Source organism: Aquarana catesbeiana, linkage group LG04 (assembly GCF_042186555.1).
Source record: "Aquarana catesbeiana isolate 2022-GZ linkage group LG04, ASM4218655v1, whole genome shotgun sequence".
Lineage (NCBI taxonomy): Eukaryota > Metazoa > Chordata > Amphibia > Anura > Ranidae > Aquarana > Aquarana catesbeiana.
The window spans coordinates 541610405-541637921 of NC_133327.1; the positions used below are offsets into that span (position 1 = coordinate 541610405).

The following is a 27517-nucleotide window of genomic DNA, read 5'->3' on the forward strand; positions in this document are numbered from 1 at the left end:
TGAATGTGGTGTTTTAGAAGGTGAACGTTTACAATCACTTTAAATCCATTTTTGAACATGTACCTATAGGGAAGACTATAATAAGGCTTACCTGTAGGTATAGTGTAATATCTCCTAAACCGGCGCGGTTTAGAAGATATTCACACTGCATGCAGCCGGTGATATGTCACCGGCGCAGGCGCTTTGAAGGGACGACATACCCATGCTGTACCTTCTGAGCTCTGTGCCGGGGGAGTGATGTCATCGCTGCCCCAGACATTCAAACAGCCAGAGTCCACGGACCCGGAAGGAAGACTGGGTGAAGAAGGAAGCGCCGAGGAGTCACATTGAGCTGGAGGGCTCATTGTCCAGGTAAGTGTCATAAAGTTCTAGTATGTGGTGCATACTAGAACATTATGACTTTAACCTGCAGGGGGGCACTTTTTTTTTCTGGTGGTTTACTACCACTTTAACGTTCAATTTTGGAGTGAATGTACTTTCCCAAATAAAAACCACATACACTGTTACAAACTCATGTGTGAAAAATTTTCCATCCTGCTCCTTCAAATTTTCTAATCACTGTGGTTGAAATCGAACATTAATTTGACCCTATTAATGGTTAAAGAGTCAAATAACATTCTTATAAAGAAAATATTCATATGAAAATCTACTAGTGTATACCCAGCTTAACACTTTATAAGCAATTACAGCAAAAAATGTTTTCTTTTTTGAGATAAAGATTTTACATAAATGAATGAAAGCAGATCATTGTAAGTACCCCTGTCAGTGTTAAATGGTTTGTCTCAACTTCATCTGTTAATCTAAGCTGAAAAATAACAGATTACTGGCTGGATCACTAGGTGAAAATAAAGGAACACAGGGAATCTTTGCAACAGAGACAAACATTTCGAAATCTCGATAGTGTCTCCTACACTACTCAAAATTTAAAAATAAAAGTTTTGTCTACAGTTAGGTAAACTACTGACAGACCATAGCTTGACAAACTCCAGGCGCCAGGTTGCCGTAGCGGCTCGAAATTGCATCCTAGCGCCTGGGCTTTTGTCAGAGATCCACATCCGCCTCCCACTTGCCGACCGCGACTTAGCGGAAAGACAGCTACAGCGTGGCCGTCCAGTTCTGGGAGGGCGTCTATTGATCCTTGGGACACAGCTGATCACAGATCGCGGTAAAGGGGAAATCACATCGGCCTTTTACCATGTGATCAGCTCTGTTCAATCACAGCTGGTCACATGTAAACAAATGCCAGTTATCAGCATTTCATTTCCTAGAGCTGTCACAGCGTGAGGAAAGGAAAGCCAATAACCCGTTATCCTGTGACAGAGGACATTTACATTGATAATCAGTTCACTGACCATCAGTGCAGCCCCAATAGTGCCAATCAGTACAGCATATCAGTGCCCATCAATGCTGCCTATCAGTGCCACCTCATTAGTGCCGCACCATCAGTGCCCACAGTACCCATTAATGCAGCCATATCACCACATATCAGTAAAGGAAAATTTTTTATTTGCAAAATTTTATAACAGAAACAGAAGTTTATTTTTTTATCTTAATTTTCAGCCTTTTTGTTTATTTAGCAAAAAATAAATCCCCAGTGCTGATTAAATACCACCATAAGAAAGCTCTATTTGTGTGAAAAAAATGATAAAAATATCATATGGGTACAGTGTTGCATGACCGCTCAATTGTCTGAAAATTGGCCTGGGCAGGAAGGGGGTGAAAGTGGGCAACTGGTTATAAAAAAACAGCTCTCAACTTTTAGGCTAGCTCCTAGATTCAAAGCAAATTTGTCACGCTCTGTCGTAGACAGTACCTGCATAAACTGCAGTGTGAATAAAACCAGTCATTTTATCTCATATTTGTGGTGCGAAAAAAAAAAATAAAATAAAAAAAGGTTTTAGGGCCGGTTCACACCACAGTTGAGTTTCTTTTCTGCACCAAAAACGCCATTGCAGTGTAGTACAGTCAACAAAAGTAGAAAATGGTGCATTTTTTCTGCAAAGAACTGTACTAGAATGCAGCAAATCACACTAGAACACACCAAAATGCATTAAAAAACAAACTACAATGCATTACATAAAAAAAAAAAAAAAATGACATAAAATGTAAAAAAAAGGCGAGTAGAGGAGACAGAAGGAAAAACGAATAAGCAAGCACAGGAAATAAGAGTTAAAAGATTTTCAAACAGGTCAATAGAGAATGCTATATAAACTAGAAGATCAGGAGAACCAAAGCAGAAGACAGAACATGAGGATCTGAGCATTACCAGAAGAAAGGGGAGAAGATCTAAAGAAAAAAAAAATGAATAAAATATTTAATCCACTATTGGATTCCAAAAAGTAAATAAGTAGAACAGCGCTGCGTAACCTAGATAACAGCTGCCAACACGCCTATAGACCTAGGTAGTTAGAAATAAATGGAAAAAAAGTGTGGCGCTATAAATTTAGTGACATATCCCAAAAATATGTTATAAAAAAATCTTTTCTATAGAGTGCAAAAAGGTGTGACCCAATATATGCAATATGGATAAAAATAAGGGTATACACATACACTTTTATTTCCATTTAATCTTAACTTAAAAATAGAACGAGTCCACAGGATTAGAATACCTCCAAACTTATCAGCAGACCTACCCTGAGATGTTATAGTGAGATTCCAACTGTAGGAAGAAAAAGCAAAAATCTGGGGGAAATTGAGAGGTCTACCCACTTTAAATTACGAGGGAGTGGACCTTCAACTTTTTACAGATCTTTCCCAAGAAACCCTGACCAGAAGAAGACTTCTAAAACCTTTACTGGAACAAAATGCGAATGAGCAACATTAAATATAGTTGGGGGTTCCAGGCATCCCTAATAGGTCAGAAGGAAGGTAGATCAACGAGACTAAGGTTTCCAGAGGATTTGCAGAAATTTTGTAATCGAATGGATATTCAAGTCCTGGTCATCCCAGGGTGGTCAAAAGAAGGAAGACTTATACAGAATGAAGGAGAACAATGGCAAAAAATGCAAAGAGTTATAAAAAGGAGTTAAAAGAAAAGACAACGAAGAGACTGTTTAGTAATAGGCCATAGGAGATTGAGATAAGACAGAGTGGGCCAAAGCTGTGCAGATTGGAGATAGGAGGGGAGGTATAGAGAGAGTAGGGGAGGGGGAGGTGGGTAGAGGACGGAGAGGAAGTAAATAAAAGTGAATAGGTCGAGATGGCGATAGAGGAGGCTGGGGAATCGCATACTCGGGCCGTATGCGCGCTCCTGGCCCGACCCACCCTCTCCCCTCTTGGTCTTGGGGGGGGGGGGGGATCCGAGGGGGGGCATGGTCAGAGCCTCACCCCAAGATAAGAGAATCGTAGGTGGAAAAGGAAATTGGTTCCACCTATGGTTCTGGGACCAGAATGGGGCCATGGGGGGAAGAAAAGGTACCTCTCAGGAGATAATAGAAGAAGTCCGTGGCAAAACCGGGACCCCCTATAGGTGCTATCAGCCTCTACTGGACACTCCCTACCTCAGCCAGGGTATTTTCAGATGGCAGTTAAAGGTGATGGGGCGGACAGAAAGAGGGGCAAGGAGAATGGAGAATAAAAGAAGACAGCAATACATTTTTTGACATATAATGTCCGAGGGTTAAATACGCCGACAAAGAGACATAAAATCTTAAAGGAGGTCAAACAGTATAAAGCAGGGGTGGTGTTCCTGCAGGAGACGCACATCTCCCAGGAAACAAATGTGAAATTATACTCAAAAGATTTCTCAACATGGTACTATGGGGATTCGATAACAAGGAGGGCAAAGGGGGTAGCAATTGGAGTAGCCAGGGGAGTTCAGTTTATATTGGAGGAAAGGATGACGTACCCCAAAGCATGATATCTTTTCCTAAAAGGGAGATTGTGTGAAATGGAGTGCATACTGGCAAACATCTATTACCCCAATAAGAATCCAACAAATTACCTGAAATGTGATAACGACCTGAGATTTTAATGTCTGTATGGAGCCTAGAATCGACAGTACATCTCGTGTACAGGGGACTAGGAATGTCCAGCTGAAAATGATAAAGCAGCTAATACATCAGTGTCAACTGTTGGACGTATGGAGAGTGCAACACCCTAGGACACAAGATTATACATTCTACTCCCCTGTACACAATGGTAGAACACGGGCTACTAGATCTGGTAATTGAAACAAATATAGAAATAACAACATTGTCAGACCATTCCCCAGTGACATTGAAAATGAAGGTACCAGAAGCTCAAAGAAGGCCCAATTCATGGAGATTAAATGAAGAATTAATACAGGATAAGAAAGATGAAGAAATAATAAAAAAAAAATTGAACAATATTTTATAATAAACAATAAGAAGGAGATATAGGATGCCACTTTATGGGAGGCACATAAAGCCTACATTAGGGGCATCCTGATTGCTATAGGAGCTAGGAAAAAAAAGGAAAGGATAAAAAACATGGAAATATTAATAAAAGAAACACATGAATTAGAACAAGGACATGAAAAGAACAAAGGGCGAGATTTGGCGCTGTACCAGGCATTAGTAATAAAGAGATGAATTAAAAGAACTAATGGAACAGGAGACGAGAAGGGTATTCAATAGCATTTCAAAAGATAGATATCAGTGGGGGAATAAAGTGGGAAAATTGGATAATATTCTAAGCAGGGGAATTGGCTGTCCAGCTATATGTGCATAAGAGAATATAAAACTTCTTTGATAAATAAAACGGAAATACTTGTAAAAGAGGTGATGCGTGTGAACAATACGTAACAGGGGCTGTGGTGTACCAAATACAAACAATACCCTTAGTAGATAATAATAAAGTGCAACGGGCTCCTAAAAATAAAGAGTGTGCCTTAATACCAATTTATCAAATGCCCATGTGTGCGTGAAGAAATATACCCCAAATGTAAAGTGTATAAAATACAACCAGTATCCCTGGCAGAAAAAACAGCAAAGTGCAATAGTGCCTCTAGACAGATATGTAAATGTGCCTTAACCTCAAATAAATCAACTTCCATATGAGTATATAAAAAAGGAAATAAATTATGCCCGCAAGTGGATGAGCAATTGTGGCAATCAAAATAGTATTGGCAAGTCAGGCAGACAATTATAGCATAAAAAATATTAAAATGAAAGAAATCCCCAACAAGTGTGCATAAAAATTGAAAATTGAAAAAATCCCGCGGTGGCGAGTCCAAGGAGCGTTCCTCCATCCAGGGGTATAGTGTCCTTAGTAATATCCCCAATAACAGACATCCATATAAAGTGAGGAAGAAGGAAACTTCATAGCGTAACTCCACAAAAATACGATTTTATTAAAAGTCCTTGACAAACGTAGTAAAAAGTATAAAATCAGTGTAAAAAGCACCTCAACAGCTGAGATCCGGGATCTGGAGCACTGTCAGCTCCGGTGCTTTTTACACTGATTTTATACTTTTTACTACGTTTGTCAAGGACTTTTAATAAAATCGTATTTTTGTGGAGTTACGCTATGAAGTTTCCTTCTTCCTCACTTTATATGGATGTCTGTTATTGGGGATATTACTAAGGACACTATATCCCTGGACGGAGGAACGCTCCTTGGACTCGCCACCGCGGGATTTTTCCACACATGCCTTTACCCCTGTAGGGGTGAGGTAGTCCGGTGAGTGCAAGCACGAGTGGGGGTGTAATGGAGGACGGGGACTATATCAGTTAAAGCGGAGATCACGTTTTCTCCACCATAAGGACACATCTCTGGGACTTGGAACTTGGACATTTATGTTTTACACTTTTTATATACATTTTTAATTTTCAATTTTTATGCACACTTGTTGGGGATTTCTTTCATTTTAATATTTTTTATGCTATAATTGTCTACCTGACTTGCCAATACTATTTTGATTGCCACAATTGCTCATCCACTTGCGGGCATAATTTATTTCTTTTTTTATATACTCATATGGAAGTTGATTTATTTGAGGTTAAGGCACATTTACATATCTGTCTAGAGGCACTATTGCACTTTGCTGTTTTTTCTGCCAGGGATACTGGTTGTATTTTATACACTTTACATTTGGGATATATTTCTTCACGCACACATGGGCATTTAATAAATTGGTATTAAGGCACACTCTTTATTTTTAGGAGCCCGTTGCACTTTATTATTATCTACTAAGGGTATTGTTTGTATTTGGTACACCACAGCCCCTGTTACGTATTGTTCACACGCATCACCTCTTTTACAAGTATTTCCGTTTTATTTATCAAAGAAGTTTTATATTCTCTTATGCACATATAGCTGGACAGCGCCAATTCCCCTGCTTAGAATATTATCCATTTTTAGATATCACCTCGGTGATATTCATTTATTAGGGGGGCAGCAGTCCCTTTTCTTCTTATTCCTAAGCGCGGAATTACTGTCATATATAAAGTGGGAAAATTATTAGCAAGAATGCTGAAGAAAAAAAAAAAATCAGTAAACTACTAAAAAAATACAAAATAACAAAGGGGAAATTGTATAATCGACAAAAGAAATAGCAAAAGTGTTCCAGAACTATTATGGGGAGTTATACTCAGTATATCAAAAGGCACAACAGGAAACAGAAAGAACAGAAAAGATTAAAAAAAAGCTAGGCTACCCTAAGTGATAGAGAGTAAGCTACCTACCTTAGAAAAACCCATAACAGAAGAGGAGGAGGAAGGGGAAGATAGTACTTTATGTTCAAGTTACAGACCAATATCTCTGCTGAATGCAGATACAAAATTATTTGCAAAAGTCTTAGCTAGAAGGATGAAAGATTCAATGACCGACCTGGTGCATGCGGACCAGGTGGGTTTCACCCCAGGAAGAGAAAGGAGAGACAACAGAGTGAGAACGTTACTCTTGCTTCAGAAAATTAGAAAGGGAGACACCCCAGGCCTACTCCTGTCGATACATGCCAAAAAAGCATTTGACAGGGTGGACTGGGGATTTATGATGAACACATTGGAAACTATAAGAATAAGCCCAAGGATGATCCAATGGATTAAAGTACTATATAAACATCCTACAGCAACTGTAAAGATCAATGGGGTCTCATCCCCCTCCTTCAAAATGTATAACGGGATGAGACAGGGGTGCCCCCTCTCACCACTTCTATTTGTGCTGTCACTGGAACCCCTCCTAGCAATGATCTGAAAAAACCCAGACATAGGAGGGTATTAAGATAGTGGAGGAGGAGCATAAGATAGCGGTGTTTGCCGAAGATGTGCTGTTTTACATCTCAAATCCTAGGATTACAATGCCGAATTTACTGAAGATATTAAAATACTATGAAGAACTATCAAATTTTAAAATAAACCCAGTTAAATCAGAGATCCTAAATATACATATAAGCAAACAGGAAGAACAGAGATTACAGCAGGAATTTCAATTTCCATGGAGGAAGATGGAATTAAGATATCTAGGGATAAGGTTAACAGCATCCTTAGGGAAAATATATCAAGCAAATTATATCCCATTATTAGATGAAATAAAAACCGAAATAAAAAAAATAGCAATAAGGCCCCTCTCATGGATAGGACGAATAAATACTCAAAAGATGGTAATATTACCTAAAATCATGTATAATTTTTAAATGCTACCTATCGCTTTACCTCATACATATTTTAAAGTGCTAAAAACTTTAATAACTAAGTTTATTTGGCAGAATAATAAACCAAGAATTTAATTTTCGGTTCTAAGGAAAGATAAAACGCAAGGAGGATTAGCGGTACCAGATTTTTAAAAATATTATAACGCAGTGTTGTTATCACAAGTAGTGGAATGGGCAAAAGAAAAAAAATGAAAAAAGGTGGGTAAAATTGGAGAATACAATGAGTAATGCACGGTTAGGGAAGATAATATGGATCCCAACACAATTTAGGGCACTAGGAGAGAACACACATGTAATGACACGAAATGCACTTAGAATCTGGGATTTAATAAACAAACAAGGTAAATGGAAATACAATTCACCATTGATCACATTGAAGGAAACAATTTTACACCGCGGAAAGGGAAAGTAGGCGGGAATTGGATAAAAAATTAAAACGCACAACTAAGAGATATAATAAAAAAGGGGAAAATATGCACATATCACGAATTAAAGCACAAAACAGATTTGATGGTGGTTAACGAATGGCGGTATCTCCAGCTGAAGCACTTCATTACGACTTTGCCCCAACCATTAAGATCAGGGGAAGATTTAATGCCGCTGGAGCGGCTATGCACAGCAGCAAATACAAGAAATGGTATATCCCGGATCTACAGAATCCTAATGGCAGCAGAGGGGCTGGAGGTTGCGCCATATATAAAAAAAAAATGGGAGAAAGCATTAGGGACATGAGGGAATAAGCAAAATATAGGAAAGATATTGAGACTGGTACATAGTTCCGCGTAAGATACACAGCCGAAATGAATTACAAATGTCTGACAAGGTGGTATATAACACCAGATAAAGCATGCAAATACCAATAAGGGAAATCCCTGGAGTGTTGGTTAGGTTGTAAGGTAGTAGGAACTATGACTTTCCAAAAATAAAAAAATATTGGAATGAGATCCAACAGAGTAATACCAGAAGAACCGTGGATGTGTTTCATGGGGTGGAAAGTTCAACAAAGCAATATAGAGAATCAGAGATACCTCATATGATGAACCCTGCTAAAAGCTTGATACGAAAAAAGTGTCAAGAAACAGAAAGCCCCAAAATAAGGGACTGGATTAGTATAGTAGAAGAGACATAAAACATGGAATACCTGAGATATTGTGGGGAGGAAGAAATGGAGGGATTGGCAAATAAATCGAAAGAGTGGAAGATGTTTAAGAAGATGAGTACATATGTAGAGGCGATGAGTTGCTAGGCAAGGGGGAACCGGGTGAAACAATATATAAAAGATAAAGATTATAGTGAGAGCAAGGGAAAAGGGAGTGGGATGGGAGGAGGATAGGTTCGGGGAAGGGTGGGTTTGAAATTGTATTTAATACTGTATCCTTGGTTGAATTTTGAAGGAAAATTTTGTATATTGGTATTTTGATAGAATGAAAATAATTTAAAAAAAAAAGAAATTTAAAAAAAGAAAAAAAAAACAAAAAAGAAAAAAAAAAACACACCTGGAACGCGTCACAAACGCACTAGAATGCATAAAAAACAAACATGCAGAAATGCATCTGGACTGCGTTTCTGTGGTGTGAACCGGCCCTAATCAAATATTCATAATTCCCTGACCTCTCAGTGAGCTTGAGGAGTTATATCACATAATGAATATTGAATCGTGCTGGGTTTTTCTCTATAATCCTGTTTGTTAATTCCCCATTTCTTCCTTTCCCAGAGACGTGACAAGATAGAAAGGGGAAAAAAAAAAAAAAATCACACTTATGACATTTGTTACCATACAGTCCCTATTACAGTTCTTCCCCTGACCTTATGTTCTGAGAATCAATACAGAACATGCTAATGGTCATTTTATATCCATATTTCAAACTATTTTTAGTCTTGAGGTGATGTGTGCAAGAAGTGAGGCATGTGGGGTTGTCAGAGGGTATCGGACTACTTGGCCTTCAGTGTTCAAGCAGGAATTTGCATGTCAAGCCGAGTTTATGTTTTCCTAAATGATTACTTAATGTGAAGAACAAGGACTGTGATGTTGGGAAAGTCCAACCCTGTAGACTATGTACAGGGAAGCATTATACAGACTATAGCTTCTATTTTTTCTGCTTCTGGGTACAAGATCAAATGAAATGGAATTTTAAGTTTTCTTTATACCTCTTTATTGTTGGTCCAGTGGAAGTATTCTCTAAATGCTTCTTCAAACTTCTCATTTGGCAAGGACAAGAAATATAAATACGCGGTTTCACATAGGGGCCCCAGCTGTCTGACACTTTCAGCATAATCCAGCCCTGTTCCTAAGGGAAAAGATTACAAATTGGGAGTAAGTTACCAATATAATGTGCAGTTTTACACTACAGCAATAAAACAGGGGCCTTTTTGTCTGTTAAAGAGAAACTAGCATTCAGAAAACTAAAAACAGATAACAGTAAACAATTGCTAAGTGTTACACAACAATATTTCTAGTCATTTTGCTGGCCACTAAACCTTGTAACCAGAGCAAGAATTTTAGAAATCTTACAAATTTTTCTAATTCATAGGAATATTTCTAATTAAAAAAAAAAATGAATATCATATACATTATGTTATGGAATGCTGAGAAGAAGGGCGAACGTGGTAGAATGATGCTGACTCCTAGCTTCATCTTCCTGAGCATCCATATACCAGGAAATAAGGGGTCTGGGGAGTGATGAGAGCATCTAAGGTGTCAGTAAAAAGGCCCATAAAGTAGTTAGTGTCAATCAAACTTAAAGCAGGGCTTTCTAGTTATTTAGCTCAGCTCAAGATAACATCAGCTGACTTGATTTATTCTTCAGCATAGCACCATTGAGTAAGCTTCAAATGTTAATCACTCGCTTCTTAATGGCCCTTATACATTACATTTATATCAGTGTATGACATTTAAACATATTACACAGTTCAACAACCAGCAATCTATATTTGATGGTAACTCTCATAGTCTCTCTACTGAGGTCAGTGAAATTAGAGATTCTCAAAATAGAGTTAGGGAAAGATAGACCTTGTCTTACAGAGATATGTGTACAAAGTTAGGCCCCTTTCACACGGTTGGGCTGATCCGCCTGTCAGTTTTTCAGGCAGATCTGATTGGACCCTTCATTCTCCTCGATGGAGTGGTGGGTATCACCCGCTGACATCTGACCCAAACCTGTCTGCTAAAGCTCCCCATTCGTCTGGCAGATCGGATCAGAGGGCAGTTGGGTGTAAAACGGACAGGTAATCCATTTACATCCGTCCGTCCATTGAGGAGAGCAGGCTGTGTCTGTGTCCGCTCTGCATAAGAGGAGTGGACACAAACCAAACATCTGCCTCCTCAGCGGGGATCAGTAAACAGATTCCCTGTTGAGCAGGCAGACTCCAACTGAGTAAAGAGCCTAAAAATTGAGGTTACAAGTTACAAGATGAGGTCTTTGGATTTGTTACAAAATGTAATTTCAAGGTTATACCCAATGTCCCAAGTGCTAGTAATTCTTAACAAGTACCCCTCAATGCACTGTATCAAAAAGTACATTAATCTAATACATTTTGTAACTATAATTTATCATCCAAATAATAAATGTCTCTAACCATTCTTTTGATTTTACAATAAAGAAAAAGTGTAACACCAAAAATATTGTCAGATAGTGTACCTAAGAAGTCTTCAAAGTAGGCAACTTAAGGTGGAAGTCCAGGCTAAAACGAAAATCCCTGCATCTAGACACCATTCTAACACTAACCTATCTAGCCCTGAAAAGAAAAAAAACAGGACACATACCTTTTCTGCAGGCGATCCGACCCGATCTCCAGTGGCAGAAGCTCTGCAGAGGACGCGGCCGATAATGGCTGTGAAATAAATGGGAAGTGACGTCACTATGGTTACTATGGGGCTTCCGTTGTCGGATGTGTCCTCTGCACCCGCCTCCACAGCTAAGCCGCGGCTGACAGCTCAGCGTGGATCAGAGCTTCCGCAGCTGGAGATCGGGTGGGATCGCCTGCAGAAAAAGGTAAGTATACGGATTTTTCCTTTTCAGGGATAGATAGTAGGTTAGTATTAGAATGTTGGTGTCTATGGATGCAGGGATTTTAGTTTTAGCCTGGACTTCCACTTTAACTAATTCATCCAACCAATAAACATTTTAAATAATATTATTATTTCTCCTTCCTTGTTAATTATTCATCCAAATAATGTAAATATATCAAAGGCTTCCCTTCAGTATCATAAAATTCTTATTGCATCCTCTAAGAGCTCTCAATTCCATGTGAAAAAGACGTAAATGATATCTGTGGCATGTCAGATTAAATTGCTGTGTGATTTAAACTATTAGTTGGTATCTTATGTCCCAAGATATTTCAATAACTTGATAATTAGTGCAATGTAAGCCTTTGTACACTATCCTAAAGGACCAGTTCACACTAGAACATGGTGCGTTTTTTGAGCTGCAGTGAAAACAGATCGCATGGTTGTTTTTTAACATGTTTACATGTGATCCAGTTCAGGAAGACACACTGCATTTGCGATCTGCTTTTGGGGTATTAACTTTAAACTAACACCCGCAGCAGATCACAAAACACAGTGCATTTGCGATGCGGGAACCGGACAGGGATCACAGCGTTTACCGCCCCGCATCAGTGTGAACCAGGGCTTCATGACACCTCAAACAAAGGTAACAAATGCAGTGTGATCGCATGTGATCTGGTTGCTGTGTGTTTTGTAACAAAGTGCGGTCTGGCGCAATTACCGTACATCCCATTCAAATGAATGGGCTGAAATCACACTGCATTTGGATCGCATGTGGATCACACAGGAATGTACAGCGCATTCTAGAGCTGCATGATTTTGGCTAAAATGAGAATCACGATTTTTTTTGCTTAGAAGATCACGATTCTTTCACGATTCTCGCGTCGTAACATCGTCTTTCACATTAAACAAAAAAATTGGACTAACTTTACTGTTTAGTTTTTTTTTTTTAATTCATTGAAGTGTATTTTTTCCAAAAAAATTGCATTTAAAAAGACCACTGTGCAAATACAGTGTGACAAAAAATATTGCAACAATCGCCATTTTATTCCCTAGTGTCTCTGCTAAAAAAAAATATATAATGTTTGGGGGTTCCAGGTCATTTTCTAGCAAAAATACTGATTTTAACTTTGTAAGAAACAAGTGTCAGAAAAAGGACTTTAAAGGGGTTGTAAAGGTTCGTGTTTTTTCACCTTAATGCATCCTATGCATTAAGGTGAAAAACCACCTGTCAGTGACCGGCCGCCAGCCCCCCCCCCCTGTTTTACTTACCTGAACCCTCGAACCCTCGTCCCATGGGGAAGCGCCATCTCTCTGCTAGGGGGTTCTCGGCTGTTGATTGGATAGATTGATAGCAGCGCAGCCATTGGCTCCTGCTGCTGTCAATCAAATCCAATAACACGGCCGCTGGGGGGCGGGGCTGAGTCCTGCATGCGGTGCTATGGACGTCGAATGCTGGACTCAGGAGCACGTCCGCAAGGTAACCCCCCAGGAGAGCTCTTCTTCCAGGGGGTTATCTGATCCGGGGGAGGAGCCAAGAGAGCCACCGAGGGACCCTAGTAGACCAGGTTCGGGGCCACTCTATGCAAAACAAGCTGCACAGTGGAGGTAAGTATGACATGTTTGTGATTTAAAAAAAAAACAAAAAACCTTTAGTATCACTTTAAGTGGTTAAACTTCCTGCATTTACACACAGAAGTTTATCCCTTTGATCTAAGAAGGAAGAGTTACAATGTTTCTACTAGCACAGACAATGTTGTTACAAACTTGGCAGACTGCCCCTGAGTGAGCAGAGAAGTCTCTACACTTGTTACATGAAAGAATCAGGAAACTCTGCAGTAGAGATCATGAGGGGGGTTAAATTGAGATCACAATTTTTTTAACCGCTTCCCGACCGCCTCACGCAGATATACTGCGGCAGAAGGGCACGTACAGACAGATTAACCTACCTGTATGTTGACCTTTAAGAGGCGGCTCACGGGCGCACACCGGGAGCTTCGGGACCGTAATCGCGGGTCCTGCGGACTCGATGTCCGCAGGCATACTCGCGATCGTCTCATGGTGAGGAAGAATGGGGAGATGCTAATGTAAACAAGCATCTCCCCGTTCTGCCTAATGACACCGACACTGATCACGCTCCCTGCAATCAGGATCGGTGATCAGTGATGTGTCACACACAGCCCCTCCCCCCCACAGTTAGAATCACTCCCTAGGACACACTTAACTCCTACAGCGCCACCTAGTGGTTAACCCCTACACTGCCAATGACATTTTTACAGTAATCAATGTAATTTTATAGCATTGATCGCTGTATTAATGCCAATGGTCCCAAAAATGTGTCAAAATTGTCCGACGTGTCTGCCATAATGTCGCAGTCACAATAAAAATCGCTGATCACCGCCATTACTAGTAAAAAAATAAAAATATCAATAAAAATGCCATAAAACTATCCACTATTTTGTAGACTCTATAACTTTTGCGCAAACCAATCAATAAACACTTATTGCAAATTTTTTTACCAAAAATATGTAGAAGAATACGTATCGGCCTAAACTGAGATAAAAAAAAAAAAATTTTATATATTTTTTTGGGGATATTTATTAATTTATTATAGCAAAAAGTAAAAAATAATGCGTTTTTTTTCAAAACTGTCGCTATTTTTTTTGTTTATAGCGCAAAAAATAAAAACTGCAGAGGTGATCAAATACCACCTAAAGAAAGCTCTATTTGTGGAAAAAAAAGAACGTCAACTTTGTTTGGGAGCCACGTCGCACGACCGCGCAATTGTCAGTTAAAGCGATGCAGTGCCGAATCGCAAAAAAGTGCTCTGGTCAGGAAGGGGGTAAATTCTTCCGGGGCTGAAGTGGTTAACGATTAATTGTGCAGCTCTAGCGCATTCCTATGCGATTCATGGTGTTACTGGCCCTTACACCAAAATACAACAAATATGTAACCCTTTTATCCTTAAAGCGGAACTTTAGTCATTTTTTCATCTTTCCATCTATTAAATCTTCTGCCCTTGTTGTTTTAACTTTTGATAGTAAAACATTTTTTTTCTGCCAGTAAATACCTTATACAGCCCACTTCCTGTTTCTTGTCTGGTCATTAGCCTAGGCTTATGACATCATGCACAGTTCTTTCTCACTCTTGTGAGAGTTTGCCAGGAAGGGAGGGGGGATTAGTCATGAGAAGGCCAATGAGAGCTGCAGGGCTGCAGGTGTGCCTCTGTGTGTCTGTGTAAATCCAGGAAGTGAACAGGCAGCAGCTTCAGCTGCCCACAGTTAAAATGGTTGCAGCCAGACTCAGCGGAGGAAGATTTCTGCAGCATATTTGTACAGAATCACAGTATATATAAAATATGCAAAGTGGTTGGAGGGAAGCTTCAGAATGGAAAAGATATTTTTATTACAAATTATGTCAGCAGACTGCAGTTCCTCTTTAAATACAAAAAAAATTATACTTTACCATTATCCAATTGTCACACTAATTTGGCCTATCACCAAAAGTTAACTTTTCCAGAGTTTGTGTTTTCATAACACTTCAACAATGACTCCACAATGGCAAAGTATGTCAGATTCACAATAATAGGATAATAAGGCAGCACAGTGGCTAAGTGGTTAGCACTTCCACCTAGCAGCACTAGGGTCATCAGTTAGAATTCCAACCACGGCACTACCTGCACAGAGTTTGCATGTTCTCCCTGTGCCTGCATAGGTTTCTTCCCACACTCCAATGACATGCTGGTAGGTTAACTGGCTCCTGTTTAAATTGACCCTAGTATGTATATGTATGAATGTATGTGAGTTAGGGACCTTAGCTTGTAAGTTTCTTGAGGGCAGGGAGTGATGTGAATGTACAACATTTATGTAAATGGCACTTGTAATAAAAAAATGCTGTCACTGTTAGGCCATTTCAAGTGGTATATCTTGCACTTTCAGGACTCTCAGATCTTTCCAGCCTATTCTGTGGACTGTAGTGAGTAGTGATCCATGCATGTGGGCAGCAGCGCTAATATATTTTGTCTGTTAACACGCAGACTCCAAAGGGGCAGGGAAGGTAAGTGTTAGGTGTGTTTCAAAATGCTCATCTGTTCATGGGTAATCATGTGAAACTACAACTCACCTGAAGACGCATGATACACTTTGCTACATATTGCATCCCAGCACACTTGATTATCCTTGTCTACAATATTTATAATCTCTATATTGTCCTTGATCTCAAACCCAAGCTGACACACCATCTTGTGCACTGCTGGAGACAGGCATGTGGTTCGCATCTGCACAGAAAAAAAAAAAATATAATGTTATTATTGTTTTATACACAATGACCTATTCTTACTTGGACATAAAAGTTGAGCACTGTCTGCTCTTTAAAAGACCAAGCAAAGCCACATCTTTTTGCATTATTTAGATCTGGCTCACATTTGGGAAAAGTTGGAAAATATTTTCAGGAAAAGATGCTATGGCTGTAGCTTCAACTTTATTTCATGTGGGCCCCCCTTTAAAGTGATTGTAAAGTTTAATTTGTTGTTTTTTTATTAAATTAACTACATGTTTATATATATATATATATATTTATGGTCGTGACCCTATGACCGAGAGAGATGTGGATCACATAAACACGCGACAAGACTTACAACATAAATAGACCTGAAGTGTGCCTTGGTGGTCTGGTCGGTAAACCAAGAAAAGGGGGCATACCCAAGGTAAGTAATGGATAGTTTATGAAGAAGGATGTGCTGAGAAGTGCCCTGAAAAAGGGAAGGGCGGGAGGGTATTGCGCCTTGGAACCAACAAAAAGCATGGGCGAGTGGGCTGCTTAAATACCCTCCGGGCTCCTCCCATAAATTCAGGCCACCATACTGGTCTTCGTATTTATGGTCGTGGCCCTATGACCGAGAGAGATGTAGATCACATAAACATGCGACAAGACTTACAACATAAATAGACCTGAAGTGTGCCTTGGTTGTCTGGTCGGTATGCCAAGAAAAGGGGGAAAAAGACTCAGATAGGGGAATAACTTTATTGATTCTTGTGGTTATTGCGCCAGCTTGGTGAAGGCTTGTGCCATTTCTTCCTGTGGATTTGGGATGTATGTGGCAAAAAAAGCGGACTTGTTTCTTGATTATGTGGTTTGGTACTCCATGCTGGGAGGCGGCTGAGGCTTCTTTAATCCAGAAGGAATGTCCAGAGAACTGACTGGGGTTGAAGCCCAAGTTGCTTAGGAGGATCCTGACATGCTTGATAAACTGGCTGCCACTCAGGGGGCTGTTTAGAAAGGGTAGCAAAAAGCCTAAAACAGGTTAATGTCAAGCGTTGGGCCGGTTCGTTGCGTTTTGCAGACTGTGAGATGAAGGGTGTAATGGTTCAGAAAGCGTGTCAGGTGACGTCGGAGCAGTGTCTGACTGCCAAAGCCGCTGACGGTAAATTCACTAGGTCATAGGAAACCCTCAAAGGCCTAGTAGATGGCAGCTTGGATGACTAGGCTGGGCAAAGCCCCAATGGAGAATAAGTAAGGATTTCAGACATGTCCCTGAATAGGGCACTTGTGATAGGTAGGCGTTTGCCACTGACTACGGGTTGGTGCTTCAGTATGTCCCGTAGGAGGGACTTGACTGCATGGGCCGAGAATACTGAAGGTTTACTGGGGTCCTGCAAGGACAGGAAATGCTGGATGCCGGCTAGGTATAGCCTAATAGTATTGTGAGAAAGGGCGAGCTGCGTATGGCAATACAATAAAAAAAGGCTAGGACATGTCTAACGTCGCCTATCGCTGCTCTGGGGCAGGAGGCCAAAAACTTGTGGTAAGTATTTCAAGCAGTGCGATAGGCCTTCAGTGTGTTGCGTGCCAAGGAGTGGTTAATGAGCTGGGTTGTGTTGGCGAGATGTGACTTCAGTCCATTGTCAGCAATGACCAGGGTGGGACAGGAGTAGTTGTTGGGTCGGCTCCAGGCTCCTGCTGGAAAAACAAAGTAAGGTTGAAACGGGACAGCACATTAGCTGCGATTTGCATTTGCCTGGAATATGTCTATAGAAAGTATTAAACTGGTGATGGAGTGACAGATGCACGAGCCTGCGCAGGAAGGACATGATGGGGAGTGACTTGGATCTACCTTTATTGATGATGTCAGCCGTGGCCTGATAGTCTGTGGTGAAGAGCACCGTCTGTCCTGTCCAAGTGTGGCCCCAGACCTGGGCAGCTGCCACGATGGGATACAGCTCAAAAAGTGATGAAGACTGGGTGAAAGGAGAAATTTAAGAGAATTTCTGGGGGCCAAGGTTCAGCTAACCAGTGGTGGCCGAAAATGGCAGCGAAGCTCGTGGAGGCTGCGGCATCAGAGACCACCGTGGTGGCTCGGCTGACACAGCCGGGATGAACATTGAAATGCCGTTCCAGCTGGTGAGGAACATAGCTAAGTCTGCTACTGCTGCTTGGTCTAGTTTGAGAACTTGGTGTGAGAAAAACTAAAAGCTGTGATATAAAGGACCGTCCTTGAAAAATAATCCACATTGCGAAATTCAGCATCCCTAGTAAGGATTGCAACTGCCTCATTGTGCACCCTTGTGACCGGGTGAAGTCGTGGATAACTGTCCTGGTACGGGCCAGTTTGTCGGGAGACAGGCTAGCCTGTATGGCACGTGTGTCCGGAGTGACACCTAGGAAGGTAATAGAGTCTGCTGGGCCTTCCACTTTATGCTCGGCTATGGGCACGTTGAGATTGTTGAACACTATTCTCAACCTGTCTAGATCTGCCGGTGGTGTGCTTGGTTGTTCGATGAGCAGGAATTCATCGAGGTGGTGGATAACAGTCCGACAGTGGGCCTGGTGTGACTTTTATCTGAAATAAACTGGCCCACCCCTGTCATGCAAATGACCCTAGTGAAGATACGAACTGTACGTTCTTCCCCTCCAATTTATTTTTATTTTTACCTGGGAAGATAAAGTTCAACCTGGTGCCGGATGGAAACCTGAACTAACCTCAGGGAGAAAGACAGAGAAAAGATGAGTGGCCCGCATGCCACTGGAAATGAATGGCTAACTGGGTGCCGCTGCGTGTTTGTGTGGCTGATTGTGTGCCACTGAGGTGTATTTGCAAGTTAATTTGTATGCAGGTTTGCACATAGGTGCGTGCCGCAAAGTGTTTTATACTACTGGAGACTCTATTGCGTGGTTGCAAGGGTCTCAGTGAATGTTAGGTTGTTGAGACGAAATTGCGTGGTTGCAAGGGTCTCAAAGAGTGTCAGGTTGCTGGGACAATATTGCGTGGTTGCAGGGGTCTCGATGACTATGAAGGTTTGTTTTTTGAGACGACACTGCGTGGTCGCAGTCTGGTTTGCTGAGACGATATTGCGTGGTTGCAAGGGTCTTGATGAGTATGAGGTTTGTTTTGAGATAATATTGCGTGGTTGCAAAGGTCTCAGTCAGGTTGTTGTGACGATATTGTGCGGTTGCAAGGGTCTCAGTCAGGTTGCTGAGACAGTATTGCGTTGTTGCAAGGGTCTCATGTATGTTTCAGGCTGCTGAGACGATATGGTCTCGATGAGTATGAGGTTTTTTGGGGGGTTTTTATGATGTGCGTGGTTGCAAGGGTCTCGACGAGTGAGTGGTTGCTGAGACAATATTGCGTTTTGGAGAGAAAATATCAGAGAAAAGAAAAAGATCCCTGATCCCAGCGCTCAGATTGGATATATGGTAGATTTTGTACACCATTAGCTGCTATTATAAAAAACAAACGGTATGTAATATAAATATATATTTCCCCAAAATGAGAAAATAATAACAGCGCTTTGCATGGATTATACCACAAGTGTAATAATTCATAACATGTAAATACATTTAAAGATAATAAAATAGCTTAGTCCATAGTGGATATAGAGCCTAAACCAGGCTAATCCGGCAAGTCTTTTTACTATTAAAACATGCCTGCAACGGACAGCGTACAAGATGAGCTTCAAATCCACTAGAGTGCACCAATCAACGGCCTATACACCTTCACCGGGTCACCTCGTGATAGCCCCCTGTGAGTGTATGCTCACCAAAGGTAAGAGTCAGGTAAGCCTGTGTTATCTCTCCCAGGGATAGTCTGCTCTGCTGTCACTGAAGCTGGTTAGTTCTCCATGGCCATGATGTTGTTGTTTAGATCATGCAAGAATAGAAGGGATGCTTACCATATTGTTATACCGTTTTATTAAAAAACTCAATCCCCCCCAATACAAGATATGCTTACAAGAACAATGAAATAAAAACAGCTTGTCAGAAGTCAGTGTCAGCTCACCGCTGGACGGGATACCCGAACGTCCCGCCCACCTTGATGAGTCCCGGGATGACGCTGGATGAGTCAAACTGCAGGGTCGCGTGACGGCGGGGGAATACAGGACTCAGGTGAGTAAAATGGGGGGCTGGGGGGCCAGTCAGTGACAGAACTTTTTTCACCTTAATGCATAGGCTGCACTGAGGTGAAAAAAACATGGGGGTTTACGACCCCTTTAACTAAAGTATAATTTTAACTATTTTTAAATGCAGCTAATGTAAGTGCTTGAATTTAACTTCATATTAGCACCTTGTATTACCCTTTACAGATGAACTTAGGCTAGAAGAGGGAGGGACAGCACTGGCAGACAATCAATTGTGCATATAAAGGAACATGGTCACAGGAGGAAAGGGAGCGTGAGCAGAGACATGAGGTTACCAGTATGTCACTGCATTTTGCTGTCTTTTGCTGGGGCAAGGAGGTGACAAATCTTTATTGCATAAAGCTCAAATCAAGAAATTCAGCCACTTCTAAAATGAGTTGGCATGCTATGGGTTAAGTCCAATGAGGTGCATGCCACCTCATGGACTTCTCTCTTATTTACAACTGACAGTTTTACTAAGCACCAAAACCTGTCTACAAGGACGAGTTCAGAGGGTAGAGATAAATGGGGAATACTTGGAATGGTCAGGGGTGTGTAATAGGGGTGCTGAAATTAATCATAACATTGATGCATCGTGATTCGGTCATCCATGATGCGGCATCGATGCTACGACTTTAATTATCCATTGTTTGAATGAAGTCATCCTCGCGCCGTGCCGCGTTATGCCCTGCCTCCGTGTCCGGACCCGAAAGCAGCCAATTGTAAGCCATCTTTTCCCGCCTACCACTGACGTCATCCCCAGCCGCCCTGTGTCGCTTCGCTGGCAAGAGAGGAGACAGACAAGTGGAGCGACTCACGTCCCCGACTTCTGAGTCCCGGTCCCCAGAGCTTTCCTCCTCAGCTCACTGTTGCACACAAGCCCCAGCCATCCTCTTACTTACAACTGGCTGCTGTGGGCAGCAGGGCTTTGGGAGAGAGACCCAATCTGTCCTCCTCAGAGGCAGCAGGAGACCTCCAGCAGTGCACTGACTCGTCGTCATCATCATCATCAGGTACGAGAGTAGAGACACTGACAGTACTACTACTAACTAGATATATAATATATCATAATCTGATGCACCATTATCATGTGGACTGCAAATATGCCAAATTTATGACTGTAATAATTGATGGTGATTGGTGAACTGAATTCTGTATTCCTAAACATTAAAGTGAGTTTAAGTGACCATGCCATTGCCATTTAATTAATTATGGTTTATGTAGATCTTATTGTCTTAGTGATTGATCACAACTTTATTGATACCTTTGTTTGTATGATTTATGGTTTTGCTCATCATAAGAGAACCAGAACCTTTGCCAGTAAGTATAATATATACTGCAGTGCTGTCCTGTCCACTGCCAGTGAGTCCACCACACTCAGCCCCTCCCATTGTAGCTGTTTAGATCAGAGAAGGAGAGGCAGAGATCACATGACCGGCTGACCACCCGGCTAGCACAGATCACAAATAAGATAAGATGAGGGCGCATTGTTTAACACAAAGCGACGGCGTAGGGGTAGGATTTTGTGGCAGTATTTAACATATAGGAAACTTGTTACTTTTCTGGTCGTGGCTTAGTCACTCAGTGCTTTTTTTTTTTAATACTGACAGAGTTTGTTGACAACGTCATCACCCCTAACTGTCACAATTACATGGCATGCTGGTAAAATGGCAGAAGGAGACCAAAAAGAACGAGAGATAAAAAATGCACCTAGCTTTTTAAAAGCAAACATCTGGGCACATTTCGGCTTTTATGAACAAAGTGGGAAGCACGAATTGGACATACGTTGTGTGTAAAGCCTGTCACACAAAAATTAAATATCTAGGGAATACTACTAATATGAGAAACCACGCTAGCCGTTTTCACTCAGAGATGCTAACACCTTCCACCACCACCACCAGTGCCAAGGAAATAGACCCAGCTCAGCCAAGAATTGATGCGATACTGTCAACTTTGCCACCCAACCCTGAAAAAGGCAAGAGAACAAAAGCTGTGGCAGCTTTTATAGCTAAGGACCTGCGCCCTTACTCTGTTGTGGACAACACTGGGTTGCGCTACCTGTTGAAGACGATAGAGCCGCGTTACAAGATCCCGTCACAAAGTCACTTTACAGAAAACGTTATACCTGTACTCTACCACGAAACCAAAGCTCAGATAATTGCGTCAATGAGCCAAGCAAGTTGAGTCGCAATAATGCATGATTCATGGACTTCAGTCACGACGGAGTCTTATGTTACATTAACAGCACATTACGTTACTAAGGACTGGCAGATCTTGTCTCATGTACTACAAACAAGTTCCATTTATGAGTCTCACGCAGGTGCTCATCTGGCGGAGCTACTGTCTCATGTTGTGGAAGAATGGCAGCTGTCCGATAAATCTGTAGTGCTTGTGACCGATAACGCGTCGAACATGATAGTTACAGCTCAAGTTGGGAAATTCCCCCATGTAAAATGCTTCGCCCATACACTGAATCCTGTGTCCCAGCAATCGAAAGTGGCCACGCTCTCCAGGCTTCTTGGCAGAGTGCGACGGATATCCACATTCTTTCACCGCAGCACCAGAGCAAGCCACTGTCTAAAAGAGAAACAGAAATGTCTTGGCCTGAAGCTGATAACTGATGTGCCAACAAAATGGAACAGCGCATATGACATGGTCAAGAGGTTCTTAGGACAACAACCTACAGTCTGTGCCACCTCCTCCTCCAGAGCATGACAGGCACCATGGGAGACACACCCATGATCCATGAGATCAAGAATGCCATCAGAACAGATCTCCAGAAGAGGCAGAGAAGAAGATCCTTCATACAGCCTCTGCACTGGATCCTTGCTTTAAGGGACTGCCTTTTATCCTCACAGAGGAGGAGAGATTGGATATATACAAAGGAGTGACTAAGGAGGCTGCATCCTTGGAGGTAATTAAATTAATTTGAATTTCATGATGTTTCTTGAAACTACAGTAGCTAGCTGCTTAGCTAGCTAGCTAGCTACATTGTTTAAGCCACGCTTCTGAATCACCGATTCCTGTGCTTTTTCCTCACCTCATCAGAATCATAGGCAATTGACAATGTATTTTCTTAATGTTAGTATTTTTTTCTATTCTTTCTATTCTTTTGTTCAAACACAGATTACATCTAATAAGAGGACAAATGAGGATCAAGAGGATCAAGTGCCTGGAAGAAGAAGAAATTTCACCCATCATGGACAACCATTCTCCATCTCCTCCCAAAAGAAAAGCCAGATCACTGCTCATGACTTTGCTGGGACAGTCTTTCACTGACACTGAAGGTACAATAGAACCCAAGACCCCTATGCCAAGGTTAAAGAGGAAATGGAAAAATATTGTAAAGCCCCACCTCTGCCTCTCATTGAAAACCCTTTGAACTGGTGGCGTGAGGTCATATTTCCCCTCCCCTTTCAGCTGTCAAAGCAATACTTGTGTATCCCTGGCACAAGCGTGTCTGCAGAGCGGGTTTTCTCCACTGCAGGAGATATGGGAACTGCAAAAAGAACTGCAAAAAGAAGCACCCTCAAACCAGAGCATGTGGATCAACTAATGTTCTTACAGAAAATTCGATACATTCCCAAATGCTGAGTAGTATTGCAGTGATCCATGTTTTTTGGGGTTTTTTTTCCATTTCGTTATTTTTTAATGATTTTTGGCACATCCAGGAAGTGATGTCGTACTGTCTGTCTGAGTGTCTGCCAGTGCCACTGTCACTGCCCACTGCCAGTCTGCCATACCACCACACCAGTGTTATATATTTTGTTTATAACACTGCCACTGAGATTTTGTTTTTGAAGATTGTCCATAATATTCAGTTTCAGAATAATTTTTTTCAGTGTCTAGGGGTTACTTTAACCCTCAGAAAAATACTAAAAGTTCCAAACAACTGATGCCAAGCCTCATCCCCTCTCTGCCCAGTCTCTCCCCTCTCCCCTCCCAGTCTCCCCCTCTCCCTGCCCTTTCTCATGATTCTGATTCACTGACGTGTGTGTTTTGTTTGGTATTGTGTGTATATTTGTGATCCCATAAGGTTTAGCTTAAGGTTTTAAGCTTCAATTGATGATTTATTCTGTCAAAAATTTTCCTTCCTCTAATGGTGGTTTGGCTTGCTTGGCTTCAGTTACAGGTGTATCGTGGTAAAGTACACACGATAGGAATTTCCGACGACAAATGTTCGATGGGAGCTTGTTGTCGGAAATTCCGACCGTGTGTAGGCTCCATCGGACATTTTTTGTCGGAATTTCCGACAACAAACATTTGAGAGCCGGTTCTCAAATTTTCCGACAACAGAATCTGCTGTCGGAAATTCTGAGCGTGTGTAGACAATTCCGACGCACCAAATTCCACGCATGCTCTGAATCAAGTACGAGACGGAAGCGCTCGGTCTGGTAAAACTAGCGTTCGTAATGGAGATAGCACATTCGTCACGCTGCAAAGTTAATAATCTTTTAATGCAGTGCATTCTCTTCTTCTTTATAATGCTAGAATAATGAAGTTGTTTTGCTGCTGATATTCACACAGAGTTCTGACAAACTGATTTCTTTATTATTTCTTGTGATCTCCTAAATAATATTTGTTATTTTTTTCGTCAGATCTCCATAATAATTGTTAGAATTTATTTTTATAGTGTTTTTTTTTTTTTTTATCAAGATCTCCATTTTTTTTGTTTTTTATGAAGATCTCCTGTTTTATTCTATATTTTTTTTTTCTACTGATCTCCATAATATTTTTTGTCGTTTTGTGTGTCAAGTTACCACAACACCATTATTAACTTGTATTTTTTAACCTCAAGGAGGTTGTTTGGTGTTGATTATCTCCTACCATCATGAATTTTTCTATATATGCCCTACTACCATTATACCATTTATCTACAGGTAAGAGTGTTAGGATTAGCGGTTTTGCTTCCCCTCTTCCTGTTGTAATTAAATATCATTAATTACTACTTTACACGTTACTTTAGATATTTCCAGATAGCTGCTCCTGATGAGTGGACAAACTTCCACGAAACGCGTCGAGCAATACAACTGAACATTCATAACTTCTTGACATGTCACAACGAATATGTATCTACCATGGGCATTTTAGTGTTTTAGCCATCAGTTGGATTTTTATACAATATGAATTACGTATACACATGTGGGATGCAATTTTGATGATGCTGCAATCTATGTTACAATGTATAACATGTTACTATGCTACTATTGTATGTTCTACTGCCATGTTTTACATACTTTGTACCTTATCTATTGATTATATGCGAGTACCATCTATTGCACCTTGTTTCTCATGTGGTATCAATAAATTTACATTTTTTTACATCTGATGACTCAGCCTGCCCTAGTGATGTGTTTCATATAAAGTCCCCATTGTCCCCCTTTTTCCCCTAGTCCCCTTATTTTTTTCTTTTTTGTTTGGTGTTGGTGTTCCTTGTTAATCTGACATTGTATTTTTGAAATGTACCTGCCTACTCACAAATAAACTGTCCTTTTTGAAGTAAAATACATAGGCAAGTATTTGTGAACAAAAAATAGCCATTTATTAGGGGTCATAACAAAATAAGTAGGAAGGCAACACTGGATAAACTGGTGAAATCGGCAAAGCCTTTGTACCCCAGGGCACACATCAACTATTTTACAGCCAAAATTGGTAGCATGAGGAGTCCCTATAATAGTGAGCACAATCCGGTCCAGGACTCCAAGAGGTCAGGAACAGCAGCAGATGACATATATGACCCCAGGCTGTGTTACAACAGCCTGCGTCTTTTGTCAGACCAGACTGAACCCAGGCCATCTTGTCTTCCTTCCACACTTGCTTCCAGGCTGTGGCTCTGGTGTTGGAGTTGTGGCAGGAGGTGGAGGAAGAGGACGACGATGGTTGAACTCACAAACTTGGCTTTGGCTTGTGAGTTCACCCTTCAACCCCTTATTTAGGGCTTGTAAGATAACTTCCTCACAGAAGAGGCGTTGGCCCTCCTCCATTTCCTGCATTTTGCAGGCCGCCATGCAGGCATAGTCCTCTTGAAGATTGGGGGGGTTCTGAGGGCCGCAGTAGCCTGCCAAAATACCCAAGTGCTGCCTCCTCCAGGTTCCTCCCCTCCCTGGGCCTTTTTTTTTTTTTTAGCGGAGTGGAGGGACCTGGGATTTGGTCAGGCTACTGGGCCAGGCCACCTCCTGGCTGCCACTTACCCCGCCACCTCCAGGCTGCCACTTTCCACAGCCTCCTCCTGGCTGAGGCTTTCCTGTGTATGAAAAAGGGACATAGTTTTAGTTTTTGGTTCATCAATCACACACAATTTTCAGCTCATGACTGTTGCAAATTGAATGTTAATAAATAGAAAAGACTATCATTCTGACCCCAGCATTTTTCATTCTTGTCCCAATCATTTGTGGCCACTACTGTCTATTGATATGTAAAACACTTTGTTAAATCAGAAATTAGTGATCAATAATAACATCTAGTTAACATCACTAATTTTTGGACAAGAATAATGTTGAACAATGCTATACCTGGCTAAAGCTGGGCTCCATCACATCTTCCTGGCTGAAAGGCCCAGGTTGGATGTCAGAAGCCTCAGCTGGGGTGGAAGGAAGTGTTGAAGGAAGACTGGAGAGTGCTGGCCTGGGTTCCCTCTGGTCTGCCAGAAAATGCAGTCTGTCATAGTACCACAGCCTGGGGACATAAATGTCATCTGCTGCTGCTCCTGATCTCTGGGAATCCTGGACCTTCTTGCGCTCCCTATTATAAGTGCTCCTCATGCCACCAATTGTGGCCTTCAAATAGTTGATGGTTGCCGTGGGGATCTGCGGCTTCACTAATTCCAACAATTGATCCAGCGCTGCCTTCCTCTTTCTTTGATTGGTATAAAAGGGGTGGTTTACCTGCCACAGACAGGGCAGCTCCCTGTACATATCAATGAATATGGGGATAAAGTCCTGATCATTCAATAGATCCATTTTCTCTGCAAGACACAACACAAGACAAAACCCTAATGTCAGGCTAAACTCTCCTAATCTTGTCCCAATATAGGCCTCAATCTATAAGCAGTATAGGCCCAAGTTAAAATTGTACCTTTGTTAGCACAATCGGGGCTTCCGCTACTCCTTCCTCCACTCATAGATCGTACGTATGTCACACGCGTGTTACGCTTTATATATACTGCGAATGCGTGAAACTCCGCCCGCCCCTGACCTTCTATCTAGTATATTCCCTGCCCCTTCTCTTTCGGCGCAGTGGGAGAGCACATGGCGGTGAAAGAACAAGTGCATGAAGACAGCAGCAATGACGAAAGCCTGGAGCCACGAACGTCCCGATCCCGGAGGAGATTTAAGGCCTCAAATATGTCCTTTGTAGAGAGGGCCGACCATGATGGGAAGTATGGACCGTACCCAAACCCAAATGTGAGAAAGGCCAAGATCATGGCTAAAGTTGTGAAAAGTCTGCACAGGAATTTTGGGGTACGACGATCCAAGGATCAATTGAGGAAACGCTGGCAAGACC

General features: G+C 41.5%; 1 protein-coding gene across 7 annotated transcripts in view; it reads right to left on the reverse strand.

Annotated features, from left to right (window-relative positions):
- ERMARD (ER membrane associated RNA degradation) overlaps positions 1-27517 on the reverse strand; it is a 169240-nt gene that overhangs the window by 119641 nt on the left and 22082 nt on the right. For all 7 annotated transcript variants that reach the window (XM_073627881.1, XM_073627876.1, XM_073627877.1 and 4 more), the window contains 2 exons: positions 15744-15897; positions 9764-9903 (listed from right to left, as the gene is read on the reverse strand). In XM_073627881.1, the coding sequence (XP_073483982.1) occupies positions 9764-9903; positions 15744-15897 (294 nt within the window). The remainder of the gene's footprint in view (positions 1-9763; positions 9904-15743; positions 15898-27517) is intronic.